A 26,292-nucleotide genomic window follows, 5' to 3' on the forward strand; every position below is an offset into this window, starting at 1 on the left:
GACCCCTCGAAGGCTGCTTCCTGCATGGGTTGGGGCGCAGGTGATGCGAGTCAGGGAAGACTCCCAGAACCCAGGAGACATGAACTAGATCCTGTGGAAGAGACAGGCTTTGTAGAGGTGGGGTCAGCAAAGACCCCTGAGAAGGGAGGAGAAGTCTGAACAAAATAGAGAAATTGTCCCCCAAAGGCTTGCTGGGGGCACTTCAGAACTATCCACAGAGTCGAACCAGAGCAGAAACAGGAATCTATAACTGGATTTTCATTCCTTCTCTTGTTTGTCCTGGTCCTAACTCTGACTTAGCCTTTGGGTACAAGTGTTTTAAACTAGTCAAAATGAAGGACAGACGGAGAAGATAAACCTGAGGACTACAAACAATTTATTAATTACTGGTAAATCCATTTTCTAAGGCCTAGAGTAGAGAGAATGGACTGTTATGGTCCAGAGTGCTCCACTGTAAACACAGATAACAGCCAATGAGGTAGATCTTACTGTCTTTCATTTTACAGATCCATCAAAAGATGGTCAGGAAGTTTGAGGTGCTTAAAAACTCGTAATAACCCTGCAAGGTCTCCTCCTCCCCATGCTCCAGATGAAGCTCAGAAAGCTTAGACGACTTGTCAATAGTACCACAGCTCACTTCTGGTTGAGCGGACTTGAGCAAAGGTCTCCTGACTCCTAGCTCTTTGCTCCTTTCCCTCCACACCCACTGCCGCAGGCAATTGCAGGTACACATCCTCCACCCTCCCTTACTCCAGAGAAAGACACCACTGAGGGTTCTGTTTGCATTTTACAGATTCCATTTCACTAACTGAAAATGCTGAGGTGGTCAACTTGTATCACTTCCATGTTTCCCAGTAATGTTTAACCTTAAGTCAAAACAATCTAGGAGATAAAAGAGCATGTTATCTGGCAAGTCCATTCCACCCCCGGTGTATTAATTTCAGAACACATCTGAATTCCTTCTCTGTGGCATATGCTTTAATAGAGGAACAGACAGCTCCTGCCCAGGGTCAGATTCTGAGTTCTCCTCTGTTGGTACCAGTACCACTTTGTAGTCCACATTGGAGATCTTCCCTGAGCACAACCTGGGGCCTGAAGATCCACACCAGTGCCTCTGGTCATCACTGTCTTCGGAGAATCACAGCCTCCTCAAGACAGAGCATCCGCTGCACTGAGCTCTGCTTTCAGAAGGAACTTGTCCCTGAGACCTGGTTGAAAGCAACTCTCTGGTGCCGTCCTCCCCAGCTATGGAGGTGAAGAGCTTCGTGGTTTGGGATTATGTCGTATTTGCAGCCCTCTTTATCATCTCCTCTGGAATTGGGGTGTTCTTTGCTATTAAGGAGAGAAAAAAGGCAACTTCAAGGGAGTTCCTGGTCGGAGGAAGGCAAATGAGCTTCGGCCCCGTGGCTTTGTCTCTGACAGCCAGCTTCATGTCAGCTGTCACTGTCCTGGGGACCCCTTCTGATGTCTACCGCTTCGGGGCTTCCTTTGTGGTCTTCTTCATTGCGTACGCACTTGTCATCGTCTTCACATCAGAGCTCTTTCTCCCCGTGTTCTACCGATCCGGCATCACCAGCACCTACGAGGTGAGACAGCTACTCTCTTCTTCTTCACCTTGGGAGGAGTTGCTATTTTCTCTCCACTTGAACCTTTTTTGTTATTCTTTTTTTCCTCTAGTAATGCACAACCTCCCGAAGATAACACATGGTGGCTGAAGAATGCTCACTTATTTCAGGACAATTACACGTCATGGGAAAAAATGTGTCATTGTCATTGGGAAAAGCTTAAGCTTGGGCTGCCCACACCTGTTTTTCCACCTGTAGAATGGGCAGGTGAGGTCAATTCCATGAGGCTCTTTCAGTGATTAACTGAGAACCTGTGTGTAAACACCTAAGGAGTCCCCTAACTTGTAGGAGATTCCCAGTGAAAGGGAGCTGAATTCATTGTTTAGATTATTACCATCATTATTCCAAAAAGCACACAGAACACATTCTGTGAATGTTGTCATTTTCCAGCTATGAAAACTGAGATACAGATAAATGACTTGGCCAAGACCGTATAATAGATAAGGCCCACTGAGAACCCATTTTGTCGTATCCTTTTCCATCTGATAGTAGAGCTGAGCACTTAAATACAAATTATTACTATGCTGCAATTTCTAGTGAGGAAATGGTAATGTTTTTGAAAAATTAGAAAATATCTTAATGAGAAGGGATTGCTAAATGATATAGGAATTATTTTAATGAGAGGAAAATGAGGCAGCGGTGTTTTGATTTTGCAATGATTCTCAAGAAAAATATCATGCTAAACATTGAATCCGCATGTCTGATATTTAAGTGTAATCATAAATCAGTTTCTATGAAAAGGTGTTTATTCCCTTGTCGAACATCAGCCCTACTGAGTCAGGGCAGAGTACTCTTAAGAGACCTATTTTTTTTAATTCTGTAAGCCAAATGATTTTAAAGGATTACTCTAGACTTCAAAAGCCATTTAGGCAAATAAACACTCTTTAGAAAGTTTTAAAACTTATGATTCCACAGATGATCATATCCCAAATATCCAACATCAATCTCCCCTCCCCCCAAAGAAGGTAACCAGGATGGGGTCTTACCACAGCTGCCACCCGGGATGCAGATTCAGGAGAAAATGACTAACTTTATGTTTAATCCTAAACATATATGCACATATCCCTGCTGCTCAGAAGTGTGCTTCAGAAAATATAAATATGTCCTAGATTTTCCCATTTAGCTATTAAGGTTTGACTCCCAAAGGCAGTGCTAGCATTTTAAAAAGAATCGCCTAAGTAACAGCTAGAGAGAGAGAAAGAGGGAGCGACAGAGAAAGGGAGAGTCAGAAAGAGGAAGAAAGACAGAGAGAGGAAGAGGGACAGACAGAAAAAGGGGGAGAGAGAGGGAGAAAGAGGGAGAGGGCGAGAGAAGCAGATAGAGGGAGAGAGAACTTAGAGTCAGGAATTAGGAATTCCATTCCTAAGTCCATTGGTTAACAACAGGATGGCTTTGTGCAAGTTTCTTAACATTTATCAGCTCCAGTTTCCACACAGAAAATAATAACTCCCCACTTTCATGAAGGCTTTGTCAAAGGTGAAAGAGCTTTCTAAACTATAAAAAACTACCCAAATGTGGAAAATCATTTTTACCCCTAACCAGCCCTTCGATAAACGCGCGTTAAGCAGCTACTATGTCCTAGGCACACTCGAAGCCCTGGAGACAAAGCATTGAACCAAGTCCCTGCCCTCATGTAGCTAACTATGTAGCAGAGAAGGGCAGTCAACAAACATGCTGTGTAAGACAATAATAACTGAAATTTATATGCTATTTAACAGTGTGCGGAGCACTGCTTTGAGTACTTTACATATATTAGCTCCTTTGGCCTTAAAATAGCCTTTTTAGGTAGTTACTATTATTATCATCCCCATTTAACAGACTAGAAAACTGAGGCACACAGAGTTAAGTAATTTGCTGTGTGTCACACTGCCAGTAAGTGGCAGTTTTTCGAACCAAGGAGTCTAACTTTAGAGACTATAGGCTGAATCCTTGCGCTGTCAGGCCTGCTAAATATGTTACAGAAAAAGGGAATGGGTGTGGGAGAGGGAACTGACGCTGGTTTGGGTGGAGAATGTTGCTAATTCACTCAGAGGGGTTAAATGAGACTTCAAGGACAGGAGGGCAGTTCGGTGGAGATCCGGCGAAAGCAGGCAATCGCAGTTTAGAAGGGAAGACAGCGCGGGCTAAAGGAGCCACAGACGCTAAGGCCCTAAAAGGGGCGTGTGAGTAGCACGTTTGAAGGATGGCAAAGGAATTAGCGCTCTCGGAGGAGAAGAGGGGGCTGAGGGGAGGAGGACGAAGGATGTGATCAAGGAGGTGGGAGAGCCCTGTTACCTGGAGGGGCCGCGAGAGGGCGGGGCGTCAGACAGACGGAGGGCGTGGGCTATTCACAGGGCAATCGGGTTGTCACAATGATGGGGGCACGACTGGAGCTGGAGACACTAGATGTCTCACAGTACGTGAGACACACACGTCTACACGAGGTGATTGTACCATGAGCTTAGGGATTTCTTAGGGCGTCTTAGGGATGCCTCATTCGCAAAACCTACTGCAAATGCAAGTTAGTAGTACTTTACTACATAATAATATTAGCTTTTGAAAATAAAAAGTTAGACACACACACTATAAATTAGTATATTTTCCCCAAATTAAAATGGAATAGAAGCATTGTCTCGTGGTTACTGAGCAATCTGCGCGTTCCATTTGTGCCCCTCAACACAGACTTTGCTGGTGTTAGTAAAGTGCTCCCCTTACGACATTAAACCAACTGCAGATATGTGAAGAGGAGACTTGAGCCTCCCTTCTAATTATTAAATTAGTACAGACCCAGGCAACATAGAGATTTCATTGAATTTAATTTACAAAGTTTGTTGCCCTCTACATATTTTTTAATTTTTAGTACCCCAATAATAGGAAATCCAGATTGTGTAGCGTCCACATGAGGTTATTTTGGGCTTGGCTCTTGCTTTCTGAGAATTGGCAGGATGGCGCAGGGGCTCAAACCTGGACTCGTGACTCAGGCACTTGGCTTTGAACTCTAGCTCTGCTACTCACCAGCCGTGTGACTTTGGGAAAATTACTTAACTTCTCTGGACCTGATTTTCATGTACATAAAATAGTGATATAAAAGAACCACTCTCGAAGGAGGTCTGTGAGGAGTAAATGAGGTGTGATACGCAAATACTTTTAACAGGGCCTAGCAAACGGTAAATGCCACATAAGAGTTTTGTATTATTATTGTTGTTCTTGTTCTTGGTGTTATTGTCCCCAAATTTATACCACTCAATCTCTCTGTAGCAGCTTGAATTTATGTTTCTTTGTTCATCTTCCATTTCCTGTTACTTATCCATAGATATTCTTTCTAGGGTCTTTGAAAGGACTAAAGGCTGAAAGAGGTGGAGCCTATGTCCCCCCCCCCCCCCCCCCCCCCCCCCCCCCCCCCCCCGCCTTGGAACTGTGATGGCCTTGGCACTTCCTTTGACCAATAGAATGTGGCAGAAGTGCTGTGTGAATTTTGAGTCTGGGCTTCATGAGGCTTATAACTTCTCCCTTTGCCCTCTTGGAATGCCGTCCTGGCATTGCTGTGTCAGGAAGCTGGTCTCGTTGGTCCAGCTTTTGGAGGATGAGTGGATACACAGAGGAAAAAAGAGGCACCCTAGCCAACAGCCAACACCAACAGCCAGGCATGTGGGGGAGGCCATCTTGGGCTTTCTCATCCAGCTGCTTGCAGCCACATGAGAGCCCTGGGGAAACAAGGAGAGGAATCACCCAGCCAATCCTCAAAATTATGAGAAATAATGAATCCGTCGTTTTTAAGTCAGTGAGCTTTGGAGTGGGTCTTATACAACAATAGCCAACTGATTTAAATGCTTTGAAAGGCAGTGGGATTTCAAGACTGAGACGTGCCGTCTGTGCTCCATTATCACCAAGCCTGCCCCGCGTCAGAACATAAGGAATTGTTCTCACTCTGAAGCTACAAATAAGGTTCAGCTCATTTGCAATATCATCCATTTTCATTATCTCCACTTGGACAGTTTATAATTAGTCTCATCATGTCTCCACTTCAGTTAATTCCTTCTTTCTGTTTCATGCACGAATAAATCCAGTCTGTTATCATCTACCTTTAGCACTAGTTTAGAGGCTGGTTTCTACCTGCTCTCTCCTTTTTCTTGGACTTCCTACCTAAACCACGTGGCTTCTGAACTATTCTCTTTAATCCAAACTTTTTCATTATAATAATGCACAGGCTACTATTTCAATACATCTTCTTTTGTAATGGTTTCTAAGCATTATAGATTACATACTGTTTTTTTTTTTTGTAAATCGCTTTCCTTTTAGTTTTCCTTTAAATTACATTTGTGGTATTTTAGTAATTATATTTAAATTTTGAAAAATTAGATGTGTAGGTATAGGATACTATTATTGAATATTATTTTAGTATAGTAAATGATGTTCCAAAATATTTATTGTAAAATGGATGTTTAAGGTCTGAACTATCGTTACGAGGTCCCTATAAGGCCTAGCTTCTCCTCCAGGTGAGAAGGGTCACTTCAGCATTTGGGCAGAGGAGTGACACGATGTGATTTGTGTTTTAAGAGTGCTACTCTAGCTGGATGCTGAGCGTGATGATAAGGTTTCGACAGCTGAAGCAGGGGCCTAGTTAGGAGGCTGTTGCTGTAACTGACGTGGGAGATGACGGCGTATCAGAGTGGCAACAGACGGGACAATGCAAGTGGACATATTTTGAAAGCGGGGGAAACGTACCAGGATTCTTTTATGAACTGGATGTGCAGGGGAGAGAGAAAGAGGAGTCAAGGATGGCTCCCTGTTATTTGGGCTTGACCCAACAGGAAAAGCGGAACTGCTATTTTCTGATAAGGAAAAGAGTGTGGCTAGATCAGTTTTGGGGTTTTGAAAATAATCGCACATAATGATGGTAAATATTACCTGCAGTATGTTGTTTTTTTTTTTTTTTTGAGGAAGATTATTGCTCAGCTAACATCTGCTGCAAATCCTCGTCTTTTTTCCTGAGGAAGACTGGCCCTGAGCATCCGTGCCCATCTTCCTCTATTTTATATGTGGGATACCTGCCACAGCATGGTTTGACAAGCAGTGCACAGGACCATGCCTGGGATCCAAATCAGTGACCTCTGGGCCACCAAAGCAGGACATGCGAACTTAACCACTGTGCTACCGGACTGGCCCCCAACCTGTGGTATTTTTTAAAGCAGGCAATGAAGCATGCAACTTTTCTGCTGAACTTCCATTTTTACTTTTGACTATAGTAATAGCTATGTACACATCAAAATTCACCACTGAATGAGTGAGTGACTACATGGAAAGAAGGAGTGAATACCCTCTTCTTTCAGACGTAGAATTATACAGTTGGAATAGTCTCTTTTGTTTTGTGAATAAGAAACCAGAGGCTTGGATCACAGAGTGAGATGGTGGCAAAGCTCAGACTAGAATCCAGGGAGGTTTACTTCCCACCCAGTCCCTTCTTTGCACGCATCTGTTTCTCAAGACTGTCTCTCTCGTTTGACTCAGTTGACTGAACTTAATGGAACTAAACTGAGATTTTAAAACCATTGACTTTTTTCTGGATCCCTGCTTCAGTTTTCTCACAGCCTTCCCATTTTTCAGGAATATTTTCCCTCTGCTTCCCCAGACTTCATGTGCCATCCAGTTCCAAAGCCAACACCACATATTTTTAGATTTTGTTACATTTCTCCACTTCAGTTACCAATTTGTAGACAATTACCTATTGCTGTATAATAAAACAGCCCAAAATAAATTTTTTAAAACAACAATTTGATCTTCTCACAATTCTGTGGATCGGCAATTTGGCCTGGGCTCAGTAGCATCCAGTAAGACAATAAGGTTCTTCTGCTGGTCTCATGTGGGGCCATCTATACGACTGCCATCAGCTAGTGGGTCCATCTAGGATAATGCAGATGGGACAGCTTGTCTATGCTACATATGGTCTCATCCTCCAGTAGGCTATTTTGGGTTCTTTATGTGATGAGAAAAGAGTCCCCATCAACAAGAGGGCATACCTCATTACACAAGCAATTTTAAGGTCTCCACTTGTATCATATTTGGTAGAAATATTACTGTCTTAAATTGTGTTCCCCCATAAGCAAATCCTGAGACAAGGAATTGAATGCAAGTCATGTTTTGAGAAAGAGATTCTATTAAACATTGGTAGGCCAGTAGCAAGTAAGACATGGAAGGAAAGGAAGCCAATCAGAGGTGTGTTATTGAGCAGGTTACCACTGTGAGCAACTGGGGTTCCATCTCACCAGGGATCTCTGGGAGACAGTACAGATCATGTCTCAGGGCTGTCCTCCCCAAAAGGCAAAGAACCAGGAAAATTATGTTCAATTCCTTTTTGTCATTGGCTGAAAGCCATAACACCCCCAAAGACTTCTAGAGTGCCCTGTGCAAGGGCGGAGAGAAAGCCCTGAAGCAGATCATCACAGGACAGGTGTGCTGAGATGCCATCAACATGTCCTGGAACAGTGAGTGCCAATAAGCTGTGGGTGTTGCACCCACAGTGACTACTGCGGTCACTAAGCTCCTACCACATTCGTCTCCCTGTACTTGGCATTATCATACACTATACCATTAGATCTTTGTAAGTGCCAATTTTAGAAAGGGAAAATCAGGGTTTAGTGCAGTAAACGAATCTTCCCAAGGGCATACGATTTGAATCCAAGTTGTCCTCACTACAAAAGTTTTGCACTGTTGGGGCTGGCCCCGTGGCCGAGTGGTTGGGTTCGCGCGCTCCACTGCAGGTGGCCCAGTGTTTCGTTGGTTCGAATCCTGGGCGCGGATATGGCACTGCTCATCAGACCACGCTGAGGCAGCGTCCCACATGCCACAACTAGAAGGACCCACAACAAAGAATATACAACTATGTACTGGGGGGCTTTGGGGAGAAAAAGGAAAAAAAAAAAGTTTTGCACTGTTTTCTCTCCTCTGATACCTGAGACTTTTCATTCCGCACTGATTCCTTACCTCTTTAAGAAACGTTCCTTATATCTGGTGCCCTCATTCACACGTCTGATGGAGTACGATCTGACTCACAGTGTACTGGATGTATCGTCTGAAGAAAGAGGGTCTGAAAATGAAGTGGTTCTTTACTTGGGGGGAGGTTTGAGCAGGGAAAGTTGGGAAATGGGGATCGGTGTGAAACTGAGTGACAATTCTGCCAAGAGGAGTTCTTTCTAGGGGTTCATAGAGGGGCCCACCTTAAGCCATGAAACAAAGCTTGTGTCTCGTTTCCAGGAGAAGGACAAATTACTAGTTAACTTCTGACTTAATCAAAACGATTTTTCTTAAATTCAAACAAGAAAACTACTACCAATTAGAAACTACTCCCAAGCACTACTACCATATTTTTTCCTGTTGTCCCAAGCCTATATAGCATAAAATCACATTATAAATCCAAAGCACTGAACTGACAGGAATCCCAGGAGAAAGAGGACTTTCTTCGCAGCGCTTATGCAAACCTCGCTCACTCTTTGCACGTCCTTCTCTCTGTTCTTTCTAGTACTTACAACTGCGATTCAACAAGCTGGTTCGCTACGCAGCCACGGTCATCTACATCGTGCAGACGGTAAGGGGTAAGGGCTGCGGAAACGTGGAAATGGGGGTGACAAGACATGGGTTCATTTATTTCAGGGGGCAACTGGCTCAATTAATGGATAGGCTTAATCCTAAGAAAAACCACTTTCTTCCAAGGATAGCACTTTCAAAATATATGATTACATCGAGAGTTGTCTGCATTGCACAGACCCCTATATGTCTGTACAAACAATAACAAACAAATGTATATCATAAACCACAAAGGAAATAAGACATTTTCTTAAAATTTATTTTGAACTCATTTAATTTGTACAAGTTGCTTTGGATATGAAATGCTCTGGTAATTTCTTTTTTTTTTTTCTTTCTTTTTATTTTTTTAACTAGTTAACTGAGTTGAACCAGAAATACCTGTTTTGCTGAAAATCATTTTAAGACAATATTTTCAAACCAATACTTCTCTTTCCCCTTTGGGACTTCTCTCCACCTCCAGCTCTAGGACCTTCATGTTGCCCCAGGCTGTGGCACACCGTGGTCATGCCTTTCCTCCTGCCTCCTTCCCTTTTCTTCATCAAAACTCCCACTCACTGACTGAAGGATTTAAGAGAGTGAAAAGGAGGACAATAATGCTCCTTGACCTGTCCGTAGATATTTATCTTTTAAAACCCTCACATGAATCTCTAAGGGGTGAAATTCCATTTAAAATAAAGTGGGACTGCGCCCACTTCCCTCAGTGCTGGGAGACGGCAGACATGCTCCCGTGGAGAGCAGCCATGGTGTCAGCCTTCCCTGCACAGCACCCACTCCTCACAGACCTTCCCACGTCCACTCGGAAATCCATATTGCCCCAAACTGCTAGGCGTGTTTGTGTCATAGTGATACGTGCCTAAGGAAGGCGGGAATCAAAAACTTAACTGGGAGCCCATTTTTGTGTCCTTCAGAAATACACCATATCTAGCCATAAAACCTCAAAATTCACAGCAATCTTAAAAGTCCAACCCTCTTCCTTCATCTAATGCCTATTATCCCTTTGGCAAACTAGTTACAGTGGTGGATGCCTTCAAAATTAGAGTGGATGGGAATGAGATGCTGGTGAGCAAGTTGAAGGAGATATATCTCCAAGTTCAGTGAAGAACTTCCTAGGCAGCTCTCTCCTCCATGCCACTTTTCTCACTGTTGACCCGATCCTCATTTCTACCCAGATTCTCTACACGGGAGTGGTGGTGTATGCACCTGCTCTGGCGCTCAATCAAGGTGAGTTGTGGACACTCCCCCGGGTACACTCCACCATTTGTATGCCTGCGTGTTCACCTCGCAGAAATATACATAAAACCTCTTGTTGGGAAGACTTCCTGTGGTTAGTGTGCTCTGAATTACTCTCGTAGTTACAACAGAAATCTAAAAATTGAGCATTGAAAATAATGCAAACAACTGGTTACTTGATTTTGCCCACATTGTTCCGAACACCTAGTTTGATTGTTTTTTGTTTGCTCATGTGTTTTGCTTTTTAGTCACTGAAATGATGGCAGTTTGCATATTGTATATGCACAACCACTAAGTAAGGTCATCTAAAATTCGTGGTCCTGTCTCAAAGATTTCATGGCATAGATAATCCAAATGCACGAATAAAAGGTGCTTGTAGTAATTTCTTTAAGATTTACACTTGACCTTTTCAAGAGAATAAAATCCTAGAGACAAAAAGGAAAGGAAAGAACAAAAGTGAAATAAATTTCGTAGTGATACCTATAATATCAGAAGGCCTCAAGATTCAGTTTAATGGTGCTATGTACTTAGATGGAGAGGTGTTGACTCATGGTTGGTGTCTAGGTGACTCTGGAGCACTCAGACGAACTTTAAGAAAAGAAATATTGGTGCAAAGATTGGAAGCTCCAGAAGCTTAGGAAGAAAAGTTTGGCTTTTAACATTACATGAAATGTATGGACTTGGTTGAAGTATCCTAATGTAATAAAATAATCTTTATCAGAGGTGAGAAAATTTAACCTGAGAAAACTCTAATTTGATTTCCATTTGCTCACAAAGAACACCGACAAAAATATTCTGACTTTTTCCTTATAAAGCTCGCTCTTTTACCTTCCTCCGAGAAACCTCTTTCACTGCTTTTTCTCCTTCCGTAGTGACCGGGTTTGATCTCTGGGGCTCTGTGTTTGCAACAGGAATTGTCTGCACGTTCTACTGTACGCTGGTACGTATCTAGCCGTGAACAAGCATTTAGCACCATCTCCTAATATGGGATACCGGCAAATCCCAACCAGAGGGCATCTAATTATAGCAGAAATTGCTGTTCCAAAATTAAACAGAAACATGCTGGCTTATCTCTCACAGTTTCCTGAGGAAGGTGCTGTTATATTATTTAAAATTCTTTTAATTCTTTTACCAACCCTGCGTAGAATTTGGGCTCTGAGCTCATTCGAGAAAGCCATGGCAAAGGGAAGATTTAATGAAAGAACTCCTTGTCTAGAGGATAAGTGACTACATGCGACTTCTGAGAAAACAATTTGCTCCTTAACAGTGATTAAAAACCACAGGTAGCGTTCATCCTCCCCTGTCTACTGGCTGAGAAATACACCATGCGTGTGTGAGTGATCAAGGATGGCTGGTGTTTTGTAAACATGAGGATTCCACAGCTGGTTCTTGTCTCTTATCTTTGGCTAAGCATGGATTACAATTATCATTTGGCTTTACACACGCTCTGTGTTTAACCAAGGAACCTGGGCGGTATCGGCAACATATTTATATAACTGTTCCAATCAGTTTAGTTCAAGGAACATTCACTGAGTGACTATTTTTTGCCATGCCCTGCAATGGGAATCTTTATTCTTCTGAGTCATTGGCACCATATACAGAAGCAACAAGTGACCAGCTCAGAATACGGCAGTGGTTCCCTGACAGCTGGATTCTCTTACCTCCTCTATAGAGAAAAATAGAGTAATTGATATATTATCAGATGGTAGACCATGTAAGTATTTTGGCATTATGTGCATATCACATATTCTTTTAACATATATCACAATGCACAACTTTAAAATGCCCTTATCGCTCTTTTTCATACTTGCAAATCCCAACATTTCTTTGCACAGGAAGTTTTATCTTAAGTGTTTTCCTTTCCATTCTTACTCCCATAGTTCTATTTCAGACACGTCTCTCCTACTTAGGTTAAAAATAGCCTCCTGCTCCTCCCACATCTGTGACAGATCAGTTGCTCTGAGGAACCTGCCCATAGAAGGATAACTGGATGCTCTGCTAGGGCCTGGCTAAGAAGCCACAGTAATGGGTGACAGAGACAGCGGAATACTGTCTTCCAAACATCATCATCATCATCATTATTGTATGTAATTTTGGGATTAAGAAAAAGAATAACTCTTGTTTGAACAAGAATAGAATATAAATCAGGAACAGAGTAATCAAACAGTTTATAATCCTTGCCTTGTTGGGGATTAAGACATTTCTTAAATTTAGACCCTAAATTAAAAATTCATGGCAACATTTCAGGGGATCCGTTTAAATAAAATGGTCAAAGCAGAAAAAGAGAATTAAAACAAAACAAAACCTCAACTGATTTAAGCAAGAGAAGAAAAGAGGAAAAAAAGCACATGGAAAAAGTAGAACAAATGGAAAACAAAAAGTAAGCTGTCAGAAACAAGTCTGGATATTTAATCACCATGGCAAGCCAAATGAACTAAACCGACCACCTCTTCCCCCGCCCCTGCAGGCCTCTGTCAGATTAATCTTCTAAAAACATCCATTTCTTCACACTGCTTGACTGACCTGATTCTCTTCTTGCTTCCCATTGTTCTCAGGATAAAGTAAAAGCTTCCCAGCCTGATGTTGAAAATCTTCCATTATGTGAATCTATCCACCCATCTAATGTCTTCTCGCCTCACCTCTGTTCCATCCGTCCTCTCTCCAGCTGTGCTGGAGGCTTCAGGGTCTCTTCAAAATAGTGGCTTATTTATCAACACTTTTGCTGATATTACAGTCGCTCAACTCTGATAGTGCTGGTGGTACATAGCATTTCTAAGATAACCAGTGAGAGAGATTAAAAAACAAGTAGTGATTCCTGCCATCCAGGGGTTTGCAATCTAGTGAGGTCAAGAAACCCTAGGTCCCAAACAACATAGACTGATTAACATATAAATGACACTAAAGGCACAATCAGGGTTATAGATCCGTGGGGAGAGTGTGTATGTGTGTTTGTGTGTTTTGCTGTATGAAGGAGTCATAGAGTCAGAGAAATTTTCACGGTGGCCATAATCTGTCTTTTGACGAACAATTGATAAATCGGTTTGGTCCCTTGCCTCGTGTCTAGCTGATGTTCAGGTCTATGCATACTTTTTCATAACCAGCACCAAGTAGCCTTGGAAAACTGAGGTCTCTGACATTTGGTCTTCATATCACTAAAATCTGATGTTGTGATTTGGGTTTGGAAGTCTTACCATCTGTAAAGAAAATCAAAATACCACTATTTAGGAAGTGGGAGGTAAGAGATTGGTTGTTCCTCAAATCAGGATTTGAACAAAATATACAAATACAATGCTTCTGGCAGGGACTTTAATGTCTATTTTTTTAATTGAAGTTTAATTTTAATTATAAAAGAAATGATGGGACAACCTCCATGTCTTCTTTCTTCTCAAGATACAGATGAAGCCTGTCATCTTTTCACACAAGTTCTTGACACTCTGGAGGAGTAACAGGGAAAGATAATTCTATTTTTCAAGTTAAAAATACCATATGCTTTCATTCTCATAGTGCTTATTCATTTTCAAAGCACTTTTTCTATGTATCACCTCATTAATCTTTCCCGATTTGCTCACTTCACCTTTGCCACCACCTAGGGATTCTGTACCTGGATCACTCCAGCAGCCTCTTTCTTTCCTTCTTTCTTCTTGGCCACGTGTTCTCAATGAGAATTCCACCTTGCAATCACTTGGGGAGCTTTCAAATAATACTGCGGACTGGCTCCCGCCCAGATCCCTCAGTGGATTCAGAATCTCTGGGGTTGGGGCTCAAACATTAGGGTTTTTTTTTGGCTTATTTGCAAGGTCCCCAAGTGACTCTAACAAGGAGCTGGGTTTGATGACAGCCACTGTAACCTCTTGCCTCATCACTCCATCCTAAGCTCTGCTATTAGATTTCTCTTCCTGAAACTCTGGTTTGCTCACCTCACTATTTGACCTCCTCTAGCTTTTAAAACTCCCTTCTGTGTGAACATCTGAAATCTGTCATTCCCACCTAGTGCTTTTCTTCTTTATCAGTATTCGATCATCCCAGTTTTCCAGAATTAATTCACTGTCACTATTTCCAAAAAAAAAGGAAACTCACATTGCACAAGACAGACCCAGGTGATTACCCGCAAATCCCTCACCATTCATCACCTGTATTCATTAATCACAAGCAGTGTTGATTTCACCTGGCAAATATCTTTCCAATCCATCAGCTTCTTTCCATCTCTACCCTACTTCAAACACCTGTTATCTTGGGCATGGACTACTGAAATAAACTCTTAGCTCATCTCTCAACTCCTTTTCTTCTATGGTCCTGCAATCTACTGTCCACACACCACTGCAACTACTGTGAGACAAACAAATTCTCTCAGCATATAAGTCTCTTTATTTTCTCTTATTGCTGTTGAAAAATCATTTAAGCAGCCTTGTCAAAACTGGTGTATTCTGGCCTTTTGCAAATTCAGCAACCTCCCTTCAGGTGTTGCTCTACACATCCTTCAGTCTGTACCTCTAGCATTCTTGCATTTCTTCAGGCAGCCATCCTGGTTCCTCCACACAGGCTGCTGCCCTCTCCTCTCTGTCCTCTGTACCTGGTAAGTTTGTACACATTCTTCAGAGATTATTTTGAATGGCACCTCCTTAAGACCAGGTCAGGACTCCCTACTATATGCTCCCATGGTAACCTGTCCTTCTTAATTGCACTTTCCACAATTTTAAATAAATAGCTACATTATTGTCTAGTATCTGCTTCTCACACTAGATTAGTATAACTCTATGAAGTTGAGGAAGGAAGCTGTCACTTTCACTTGCCATTTTTATTCCCATGCTTAACATAGTACTTGGCACATAAGAGATGCTCAGTGACTGTTGCTGAATCCAAAAAAGAACAGAAGAAAGAAAGAATGAATGAATGATTGCATTAGCAGGGAGGCTGTGAAGAACTGGAAGAGCTGCAGGCCTCCTTTTCAAGAACTCACCTGCGTTCTCTCCATTTCAGGGAGGACTAAAAGCAGTGGTATGGACAGATGCCTTTCAGATGGTTGTCATGATTGTGGGCTTCTTAACGGTTCTGATTCAAGGATCGGCTTATGCTGGTGGATTACACAATGTATTAGAGCACTCAAGAAATGGATCTCGACTAAATATCTTTGAGTACGTCCAATGCTACGTTCCCATATTTTATAAAGATTTTGCTGCATGACCACATCACCTAAAATAGTATCTGGGCATCAAAGGCGCATCTCTGTTCATTTACTTCCCTCTGCCCTGCAGCTTTGACCCGGATCCTCTCAGGCGGCACACTTTCTGGACGATCTCAGTGGGAGGCACCTTCACTTGGCTGGGGATCTATGGAGTGAACCAGTCCACCATCCAGCGATGCATCTCCTGCAAAACAGAAAAGCACGCAAAGCTGTGAGTTATTAACAAAGAAACATTTCTACTTTTTCTCCGCCTTTATCGGTACTTATTATATGCTTCTGTGTGTGTGTGTGTGTGTGTGTAAGAGAAGAGAAATGGAAGGATTCATTTAACCCTTGTGAAGCAGCGTCACCACTCCCATCTCACACGAAAGAGGTGGAGCCGGGTTGGAACTTAGGTCTGTCTACCTTCGCTGGCGTCATTTGTGACCTCCATGAATTGGGAGGTTACTAGATTAAATTAGGTGCCCTGGGTGGCAAGACAGAGGGAAATACTACATTTTTCTTACAGTTTCTGTGAGGAGATGGTCCTTATCACTTATTTCATTCAGCATGTGTTCTCTTCAACTATTTTTCTTTCAATGGATATGCCCTTAAAGTTTCCAAGGAGAGGTTAAAAAGGAAGAAATCCTAGGGTAATGAGGCAAGCCATGAGGGGACCTTAGCGGTTCCCACTCTTGCTGGGACGGCCGGTCCCAGGCCTGCTGGGCCTGCTTTCTCTGTGGTACTCCAGTAGGCACACAGCTGGTTAAGCCTTTTCCGAGTCCTGCATGTCATCTCTCCCCCTTGGATGGCGACCAAAGGAAGCTGTGCATGTTTTTGCAAAACGGGCAGAAATGAGCTAGAATTGCTTCTAAAATGGGCATTTCATCTTCATCACTGTTGTCCAAGGTTCTCCCCGGTTGTCAGGATGCTCTTAACTTTTCTTGGAATGACAAACAGCCACTGTGAATATTTCCACAATTGATTTTAAAATCCTTTCAATGCACAGTTTCTTATTTAGCCTGAATAAAAGATAAAGTGCCAAGACATGGTTCGCCATTTTGTATCTTGAATTCCAAAAGGGAATATATTACTTATATATTTTGCACACTCTCAAAAGGAAGAAATAAAAACATTATCTAGTATTCCATCAACTCGCTGGAACATATTTATATCCTATAACAATAAATAATACTAGCGAACCCTCCACACCCATGATCATCACTTTATCAAATAGCAGAATTGTTGAAAATGTATTTAAGATCAAATGTGACTTTGATCTCAAAATCCATTTAAAATTAAAATTCATTTAAAATAAACTAGAGTTGACTGTGTGTCTCTAAAGGGGAAAATCTTTTGGTGAAATAAACATTCTTTGTTAAACCTAGTTTTAAAAAAAATCTTATGTGTTTGTGTTATTTTTTCTTGAGAACATGCCTAATTTCTATTACTACAATAATACCTGAAAGTTAGGAAATGTATCCTTTTTTATCATTTTTTCCCCACAAGGTCAAGAACAATGTTTCGTGCTTATTAAAGGTTTATCACTTATTAAACAAAGTAATACTTCAAGAAGATCATGGTTGTGTGTGTGATAAATATGTGTGCATGATGTATAAACACATATACGTGGACACACATATATATGTAGGAGTATATATGTGTGTGTGTGTATAGAGGAGTATATATATGTGTGTGTGTCTATGCATACACACACTCTTGCTCATACACTCTCATATGTATGTTTGTGTTTGTGTGGCTCTAAGTCTCATTTAGTGGCTTAGTTTCAATCAACAGAGTCAATACAGTTCCATTCATGATGGTTGCTTGGAATTTGGAATTTGTTGCATCAATATTTAGCAGATCTGAAAACTGTCAGAAAGGAGAGATACTTATGAGGAAAGAAATGTATATAATTTCCTAAGCATTTAGGACTGCCCCTCAGGTTCCACTCATCACCACCCCTGTGGAGGGACCAGAGCTATGATAGGAATTTTGTGAGAATAGGGAATGATGAAAAAGTAAAAATTTTCTTTAGAAAAGACTTCCCTGAGAGAATCGAAATTGATTTGTTGACATGATTCAGGAGGGAGGAACCAGTTAAAACAGTCCGTGCAGCTGGAGTGCTCATAGCTGGAGGGGAGGACATGTTGGGGCTCTCATTAGTCACATACCTAGAGCCTCAAAGGCACTGCGGGGGCGCTGGAGGCCACTGGGAGCCAGCTCACCTGGAGGCTCTGCAGAATGTTGATGAAACGCACTGCTCTGCTGGGTTATCTGAGTCGGATGTGATGAAAACACTCCATGAGAGTTTAGGAAAACCTCTGCTACGTGGGGAAAACACATCCTGCCACATAGGTAGGTGAAAATAGATCCATAAATTTCCCACTGATGTGGCCATGGTTCAAACCACAAGCGACTTATTACATATGCATTTAATTGCATGGCCAGGAATGTTGGGTACTCACTAAAGACAACTTCATGCTAAGTCAGATCTTCCTCGCACCTGCAAATAATACCACTTACCAAGTCATATTAGAGCTGCTCCCTGGAAGCTGACTTGCACCCCTGTAGTCTCTAGACCCCAGTTTACCTTCCAGGACTGCTGACAGCACATGATGCTGTGAGGGTGGGAGGAGTCCATGCAGGTATTGGGCCCCTCCCATCTCCACCCCCTCTCCCAGCTAAGATAAGCACACCCACATGCAGTCACTTTTGTTGCATTCCCACTGCCTTACTTTGTTTCCCTCGTATCTCCTATCACATCTAAAATCATTTATTTATTTCATTTCAGTGGTTACTACCTGCCTCCAATCCCAGAACATAATCTCCATGAGTGGGTTCTCTGTTGCTCACTGCTGTATTCCCAGTACCTAGAACAGAGCCTGGTACATAGAGATGCTTAATAAATATTTTTTGAATGAATCAATGAAGTGGCTTAACAAACAGGAGTATTAGCCCTGTAGAGAATCGAAGTTCATTTCTAATGAAAACACATTCACAATCAAGGACTTGAACATTTTATACAATCTTGCCATTGGTTGCTCATTTCCCGCAGTTGACTGGTGAAGTTTTAAAAATGTTTTGGGTAATGTATGAATGTCCTCTATATGGCTAGATAGCCTACAATATTTTTACAGGCCCTACAATATTTTTACAGGCCTACATATATCTTTACTCATTCAGTCCTCATGTTAGTCCTGTAATAAGTAAAGTAGGTGTGTTCCACTCTTTTTACAGATGATGTAACTGCCCCACAATGTTATATGACTCGTCTAAGCTCACATCGTTGTTAGGATAAAGTCTTCCGATCCCAGATCCAAAGTTTTTATAAAAGAATAAATGATATAAAGAGTGCAATCATATTGTACTGAATTTCTACCATTCATTCAATCATTTATTACCCAAAGTAAAATAATTTTATGTGTGCTCTGTTCCAGCTCAATCTATGCTTTGGGGACATAGCACTGTGCTCATTTGAGTGAGGGAAACAGATAATAAATAAATGAGTAGATTTTACAATTTCAGATAATGATAAATGCTAAAAAGTTGTAAAGCAGCATAAGGAGTAGAAACTGACGAGAGAGCAGGGAGTGACTATTTCAGAGCAAGGCAGTCAGGGCGTCCTCCCGAGGGACGCCGGAGCGGAGGCTTGAGTCTGCCCGCGCTGACAGCGCGAGTACAACCAACGCAGTTTGTAGGTATTGATCACCTTAGGCACCAGTTGTCTCGGCAAGGGGATCTCTGAATCAACCCCTCCAAACAGAAATAAACAGAGAAAATCCAAAGATAAACCTGTTAGAAAACTCCCAAGGAAGTGACTGCTGAGATAAGACCTTTTTCTAATGTAAATACTGTAAAATATAAACTTCTAAATGGAATAATTATGTACCACGTTTGCTTCATAAGCAAGGTCTTTGATTTAAGGGTTTTTTGAAAGTCAGGTACACCTGTGCAATGTAGGTTTCGGGGAGCTTTGAATGTGTGTCCTTACATTTGAATGTGGACGCGCTCGATTCCCTTCAAACGATGGCTGGACCCAAGAAAACGCCCGGCATCACCCTGGAATCCTGCGCTCTCTCCAGAGCGAGATGCGTGCTTGCTGAGACCAGGGTAAGCCCAGCCAGCATGCAGGTCTTCCCTGAGATCAAGAAAATGAGTAATATTTTGAGTTTCAGGGGACAGTAGTGAATACAAAATACCCATAGGATCCTGCAAAAACACTCCAACTGGAATCAAGCATATCTGTTTGCTGTGGGACAAAAAGAATAGCTCCAAAGAACAGGGTAAAATGAACTGAGGCTTTCATACTTTCCAACGTCTGTAAAAAACTCAATTTTTTCATCTGAATTAATCTCCAAAGTGAATATTTCCAGAACTTGTCTATTTCTACATTTACCTCACCATCCCTCTGGAAGAAAAGATGTTAAAATGTAAGTTGGCTTTTTGACAGTCTCCTGAATCGAGTAGGGGGAAAATCACTTGAACTTACATAATATGAGTGATTGTTAGAGGAAATTTCATCCAAGAAGATAGATCTCATACCACACTCTGAAGTTTTGCAGAACAATTCCCAGTTTCAAGAGAAAATTCATTGAAAACCTACCACATTCAAATTTTGTGATGTCTAAAAATGTAATATTCTCAAAAAAACAAAATACAAAAGTATAAAATGTAATGACTCTTGAAAGCTGCAGAATTTTATTTTATGGCAAGAAGGCCAAAAACATTTTCCCACGTGTCTTTGTTAATGACGTCACCACGTGGTAATGACGTCACCGCACTGTCGTATGGCGTGGAGGCTGCAGTAGACCCGTGTGTTCTTTTCTAGAGCCTTGTATTTCAACTTGTTGGGTCTCTGGGTCATCCTGCTGTGCGCCGTCTTCTCTGGCTTGATCATGTACTCCTACTTCAGAGACTGCGACCCCTGGACTTCCGGCATCATCTCGGCCCCAGACCAGGTGTGTGTTCCCTCAGGGCCCGTGGGGAGTGGCGGGGATGTGTGTGCTCCTGGCCATCGATGGGTTATGTGGGGTCCTTCTCTTTCCTACCTGGACCGCCAGCCACTTCTCACACCCTGAGGAGTTGGTTTCTTTCGTCTCCTCTTGGGTGACATCACCACACTTTGGGTTCTGACATGGAGGAGTGAGCCTGTAAAGCAAAGGTACCTTACCTTGTCCTTGAAGACAGGCCCAGAGCCAGAGCAAATCTGGGGAGAGTGGAAGGGGGGCTTGAACCCATGGCTTTGATGGTTGATGCTGCCTGTGGACTCTTTTCTTCTCTATGTCTCAACTTTGATTAATGATTCTTTAATCTCAAATTGAACAAAATGACCCTTATTTCTCTAATGTTTCTGCTCATGTCTTCTCGTCATAGCTTAAACACCATCACCCCCAATATACTACGGTAAACGTGCTTTCAAAAGCCCCATTTTTGGAGAGTGTGCTCAGGAGGTGCAGTTGCCCCCTCCTCCTCCCTATATGTTCAACTGCCCCTCTGTCCTGTGGGGGCTCCTCTCACACAAATCTGGCTACAGAGTAGAACCGTAAGACCTGGATTCCCTGAAGACCCATTTTAAGCATTTATTTTCAGGGTATAATTGTTAATATTAAGGGTAAACTGGCAAGAAAAGGGCACACATTGCGAACATAAGAAAAATTTTAAAAGTTCCTGAACCTACTAAAGTTCATCCAACCCTTTTTCCTAATATTGACTGTCTCCTTCCTACCCCTCTTCCTCCCCTACAGCTGGGCCTCAGGTCCACAGAATTGGACTGATCATAACCTTAGTCCGTGCAAACTCCTTGATTATGGCTTTACTTTGTATTTTTTTTCTTTTCCACGTCCTTTTGCTATCAAGCTACATTCCCACATTTCAGACAGTGCTGATGAGACCACTAATCCTGTCTTGTTTTGCCTCCTCGCCAGCTGATGCCATACTTTGTCATGGAGATATTTCCCACAATGCCAGGACTGCCGGGACTCTTTGTGGCTTGTGCCTTCAGTGGAACTCTGAGGTTAGTATACTGACAACACTCTGCTCTGAAGACGATGATGACAGTGATGGTAGTGATGGTGACAACAAGGATGATGGTAGCAATCACAGTATTCACTGAGTGCTTACTGTGTGTCGGCTGCCTGTTGAACGCTTTATTTGTGTGTGCTCATTAGTTGTCACGCAATATTTGATACTGGAGGTTTGCTCATGTTATCATCAGTTTACAGAGAGGGAAACAGGTTTAGCAAGGTAGATAACTTACGCGGGGTGAGCTAGTGACCTGCAGAGGCAGGATGTAAGCTTGGGTCTGCCCCAACGCTAGATCTCTCTGTTTATTTTCTCCACCTTGTCTGAGGCCAGCTGCCCCCACGATGTCACACGGCCTTTACACAGGCAGCTCACTCTGCTGGCTTTCTCAGTCAGCTGCAATGTATTCCTGCAGAGCTATCCTTTCAAATCCATTTCCCTGCATCTTCAATAGCACACTCAGGCTGCTACAAAATTATTCATACATGTATTCTGACAAATATATCAGAAGGTCTATATTGTGCCAGGCACAGTTGGTGATGGTGGGGATACTGCAGAGAACAAGACTGACATAAGTGTTGCCCTATACCGAGTTTGCATTCTAAGAGACATGGAAGATGCACAATATATAAGTAAACAAAATAAACCAGATGTTGTTTGATAATGACAAATATCATAAAGGAAAAAGAGTGACGACTCAGAGAGAGGTGAGAACTCGGGGTTCTACTTTTAACAGGACATTTAGAGAAGTTCTCTTGGAGTCGGTGACACGTGTGTTGCGATCTAGAGGATGCACAGGCAGGAACCTTTACAGGCAGGGGGAAGAGCACAAACGAAAACCCGAGGAGATAAGCTGCATAGAGCAGTGGAGGAACAAAGAGAAGAGCTGAAGCATAAGGACCTGGGAGGAGAGCAGATGGCAGAGAATCTGAAGAGGGGAGCAGGCCTCAGATCAGGAAGCGCCTCCGTGAAAGGGGAAAGAGTCTGCATTTGAGGTTGAATGGGAAGGCATTTGAAGACGAAGCAAGAGAGTGAGTGATGTCACACAGTCGAAGACCAGCCTGCTACGTGGGGACGGGACTATGATAAGGGCAAGAGTGGTGAAAGCGGGTGATCAGCTGGGAGGCACTTGTCTTAGTCCAGATGAGAGATAACAGTGACCTGGAGGAGGCTGGCACAGCAGCGCCGAGGGCAGTGCACTAAACCATGAAGATGGGGTCATTACTTTTCTTCAAGCCACGCGCTCTGCCTGGTGAAGCAGAGACTCAGCGGCGGGGTAAGCCTCATTGCCCTTCCCGGAGCTCAGCTGCAAAGAATCAATTATAGGATGGGTCAAGGGCCCGTTTTAGGAGAGTAAAATGATCAGGGTCAAAACTCAAACAGTACCAGAGGATAAAAGTAGAAACTTTGTATCTTATTCCTCAAATGCCTGTCTCACTCCACAGAGTCAACCCCTATTAATGATTGCTTTTTAATAAACCAGAAAATTTCTTTGCTTGTGTGAACATACATATTTTTTGGCGTACAAAAAAGGGATCATGTTATATATCCTGATCCATTTTTTTAAATTAATATAATCTAGAAATCTTTCCATATCAGTAGTTCTACCCTATTTTTTTTATCTACTCTAATGTATTTGACCAATCCTTTGATGTAAGGCATAACTGACAATGTGATGTCCTAGTCTCTTCTGGCTGCTATAACAGAATACCACAGACTGGGTGGTTTCTAAACACAGACATTTAGTTCTCATAGTTCTAGAGGCTGGGAAGTCTAAGAGGAAGGTGCTGGCAGTCAGTGTCTGCTGAGGGCCCGATTTCTGGTGCATTCATGGTAATCTTCTCACTGTGTCCTCACATGGTGGAAGGGACAGGGACGAGGGGCCACTTTGGGGTCTCCATAAAAGAGAGTAATTATGTAAAGTCGCTAATCCCACTCCTGAGGGCTCCACCCTCATGACCTAATCACCTCCCAAAGGCCCCACCTGCTTAAACCATCACACTGGGGGTTAGGGTTCAACCTACAAGTTTTGAGGGGACACAAAACATCAGTGTGTAACACACGACCATGTATATCTTTCTGAGATTGTGTAAGGATATATGTAGGTTACATTCCAAGAAGTAGAATTAGTGTGTCAAAATACATATTGATTTAAACTTTTCATGGACATTGCTAAACTGACTTCCAAAAATTTGCACCAGTTTGTACACTGAAAACACTAGTGTCTCCTGCACACCACCATCAATGCTGAGTACTCTCAAACTTTTAAACTTGCCAATTTGATAGGAAAGAATGGTAAGTAATTTTAATATGAATTCCCTTGATCTTAAGTGGGACTGGCTACTTCTCCCTACTGTCTTTGGACATTTGTATTTCTTTTCTAGAAAATGTCATGTTCTCTGTTAATTTTTTTAAGGTTTTCTCTTTACATATAAGGAAAATACCCTATTGATATATGTCTCATTTTTTCTCATTTTTCCTTTGTGTATTTGCTTTATTAATGGTATTTTTGAGTATATGGAGATTTTAATTTATATTAACCAATTCTTTTACATTATGGATTCTGGGTTAATATTCTGAGAAAGGTTTCTCGATTCCATCATTATAACTAATCACCCAGACACCATTCTAGTATATTTATTGTCTTGTTAAATGTTAAAATCATTAAATCATCTAGACTATACATATGGGATAAGAAATGAAGTGGAGCTCCTGCCTTATTTTCCTTCTAAGTCAGTAGCCAGTTGTCCCATTACTTTTTAGTAAATAAGCCATCTTTTTGTCATTGATTTGAAATACTATTTTTATTATCTCCTACATTCTTCTATGTACTCAGGACTTTTTCTGGATTCTCTTTTACATTTCTTTGGTCTATTTGTCCACAACTATGCCAATATTAATAATTTTAATGACTGTGCTTTAAAATATGATAATATCTGTTAGGCTGGTACTTATTCATTACTTTGTTTTTTTTTTGGTGAGGAAGATTGTCGCTGAGCTGACATCTGTACCAGGCTTCCTCTACTTTGTATGTGGGATGCTGCCACAGCATGCTGATGAGCGATGTGTAGGTCTGTGCCCAGGATTCAAACTGGTGAACCCCAGGCCACTGAAGCAGAGTCTGCAAACTTAACCACTACACCACCGGGTGGCTCCCTCATTACTTTTTCTATGATAGAATTTCCCTTGATATGTAGGATTTTTTCCCAATTATTTTCAGTTAATTCTTTGGAATTTGTACTGAAATCATGATATCTGCAATTACTTTTGAGTTTTCTCTTTTCTAATAGTTACAGTTGTATGTTCATTATCTTATATAATTGTGCTTTGAGAACAGTGATAAATAATTGAGGGAGAGCAGAAAGCCTTGTTTGTCGTGTACTTTAAAGGGAACGGTTCTTGGATTTCACCATTAAATATGAGATCAAGTTTTCATTTCAAAGATTTTTTTACGTTTAAGAACATTTGCATAAAATTAATGAAATTGTAAAAAAAACAACAAAAAAGTATATGTTTATTCTACTTTTACAAAATATTTTTATGAGGGAGAGATATTGGATTTTGGTAAAATTTTGGCATTTTCAAAATGGATATTTTGTCTTTTTTTAACTTTTGACGTATTACTATGTTAACAAATTTCCAAAACAGCAACATCCTCGAATTCATATAATGACTTTAACTTGCTTATGGTTACTTTTAATCCAGTGTACTGCTGAATTATTTTCACTGATATTCTTTTTAGGATTTTTGCAACAGTACCACAAAGTGAGATTGTTCTGTGGTGCTGGTACTAGGATCTTAAGGGAATTGAGGACAGAAACCGTGAGCACCAGACGACCAAACAGAAGTAGAGGGGACACTCTAGCTTTTATGTCGGCCCTCTCTACAGAGCTTTTTGGTTTTTTTTTTTTCCTCTTACTCTAAGGCTGACTCTCTCTGGACTGGAAAAATAGACCTGTGAATAGGTATTCCCCCATAAAAAAATGGTTCACTCTTGTGATCTCAAGTGCAAAAATTCCAAGAAACGGACACCCTGGACAGTGCATGATATAGAGAGATGACTTTTGCTACAATGTTAAGGAGGGTGTCAGATTGGGAAAGGGAAAGACAGGAGTGGGAATAGAATAAAGGGATAGTGGTTAAGGGAGAGAAAAAAAAAAAGACGTCCACCATCTTGTAGCTGTTTTAGAATCTGAGAAATTGCAAAAGCACCCCAGCAGAGAGTCTACAAATCTGATCCTTCTGGGCCAAATCTAGCTTTTTGCTCCCTCTCTCCCAGTGAATTTACTGGTTAACCCTAATGGTTGAAACTTTCCGCCATATATGTTGGGAGCATGGAAGCTCTTTTCACTTGATCATCTCCTTTCTTTATTTGACCTTCACGGAGCTGCAGACAGAGGAGGAGTCTTACAGGGAACGTATACCATGCCTTGATTCTCAGGAAAATGAGAATGGTACCCTGAAGTACTTAGAGTTTCACTTTCCAGAAATGAGTCTTAGGAAGTTTCTACCTGCTACATCTGTCATTTAGGGCAGGAATTTGTAACTCTTGCACAAGATTGGCCTGGAACTATTCCAACTGAAGTAACCTACAGCTAAAATTAATGGTCCTATTATTTTGCATTACAGAAAAAAGGGAAAGTTAAAATTTTCTTCCATGCCATTAGAAGACATGGAAGACATTGGAAGACA

The 26,292-nt window shown here is 41.7% G+C and overlaps 1 protein-coding gene across 1 annotated transcript in view; it reads left to right on the top strand.

Moving 5' to 3' along the window:
* The first annotated feature begins 809 nt into the window (after positions 1 to 809).
* The window catches only part of SLC5A12 (solute carrier family 5 member 12), a 47,559-nt gene continuing 22,076 nt past the window's right edge, over positions 810 to 26,292 (top strand). The window contains exons 1-8 of the mRNA XM_046637472.1: positions 810 to 1,586; positions 9,121 to 9,186; positions 10,355 to 10,406; positions 11,288 to 11,355; positions 15,393 to 15,547; positions 15,668 to 15,808; positions 20,408 to 20,537; positions 21,504 to 21,592. Of these exons, the coding sequence (XP_046493428.1) occupies positions 1,248 to 1,586; positions 9,121 to 9,186; positions 10,355 to 10,406; positions 11,288 to 11,355; positions 15,393 to 15,547; positions 15,668 to 15,808; positions 20,408 to 20,537; positions 21,504 to 21,592 (1,040 nt within the window). The 5' untranslated portion in view covers positions 810 to 1,247. The remainder of the gene's footprint in view (positions 1,587 to 9,120; positions 9,187 to 10,354; positions 10,407 to 11,287; positions 11,356 to 15,392; positions 15,548 to 15,667; positions 15,809 to 20,407; positions 20,538 to 21,503; positions 21,593 to 26,292) is intronic.

Source organism: Equus quagga, chromosome 14 (assembly GCF_021613505.1).
Source record: "Equus quagga isolate Etosha38 chromosome 14, UCLA_HA_Equagga_1.0, whole genome shotgun sequence".
Taxonomy (NCBI): Eukaryota; Metazoa; Chordata; class Mammalia; order Perissodactyla; family Equidae; genus Equus; species Equus quagga.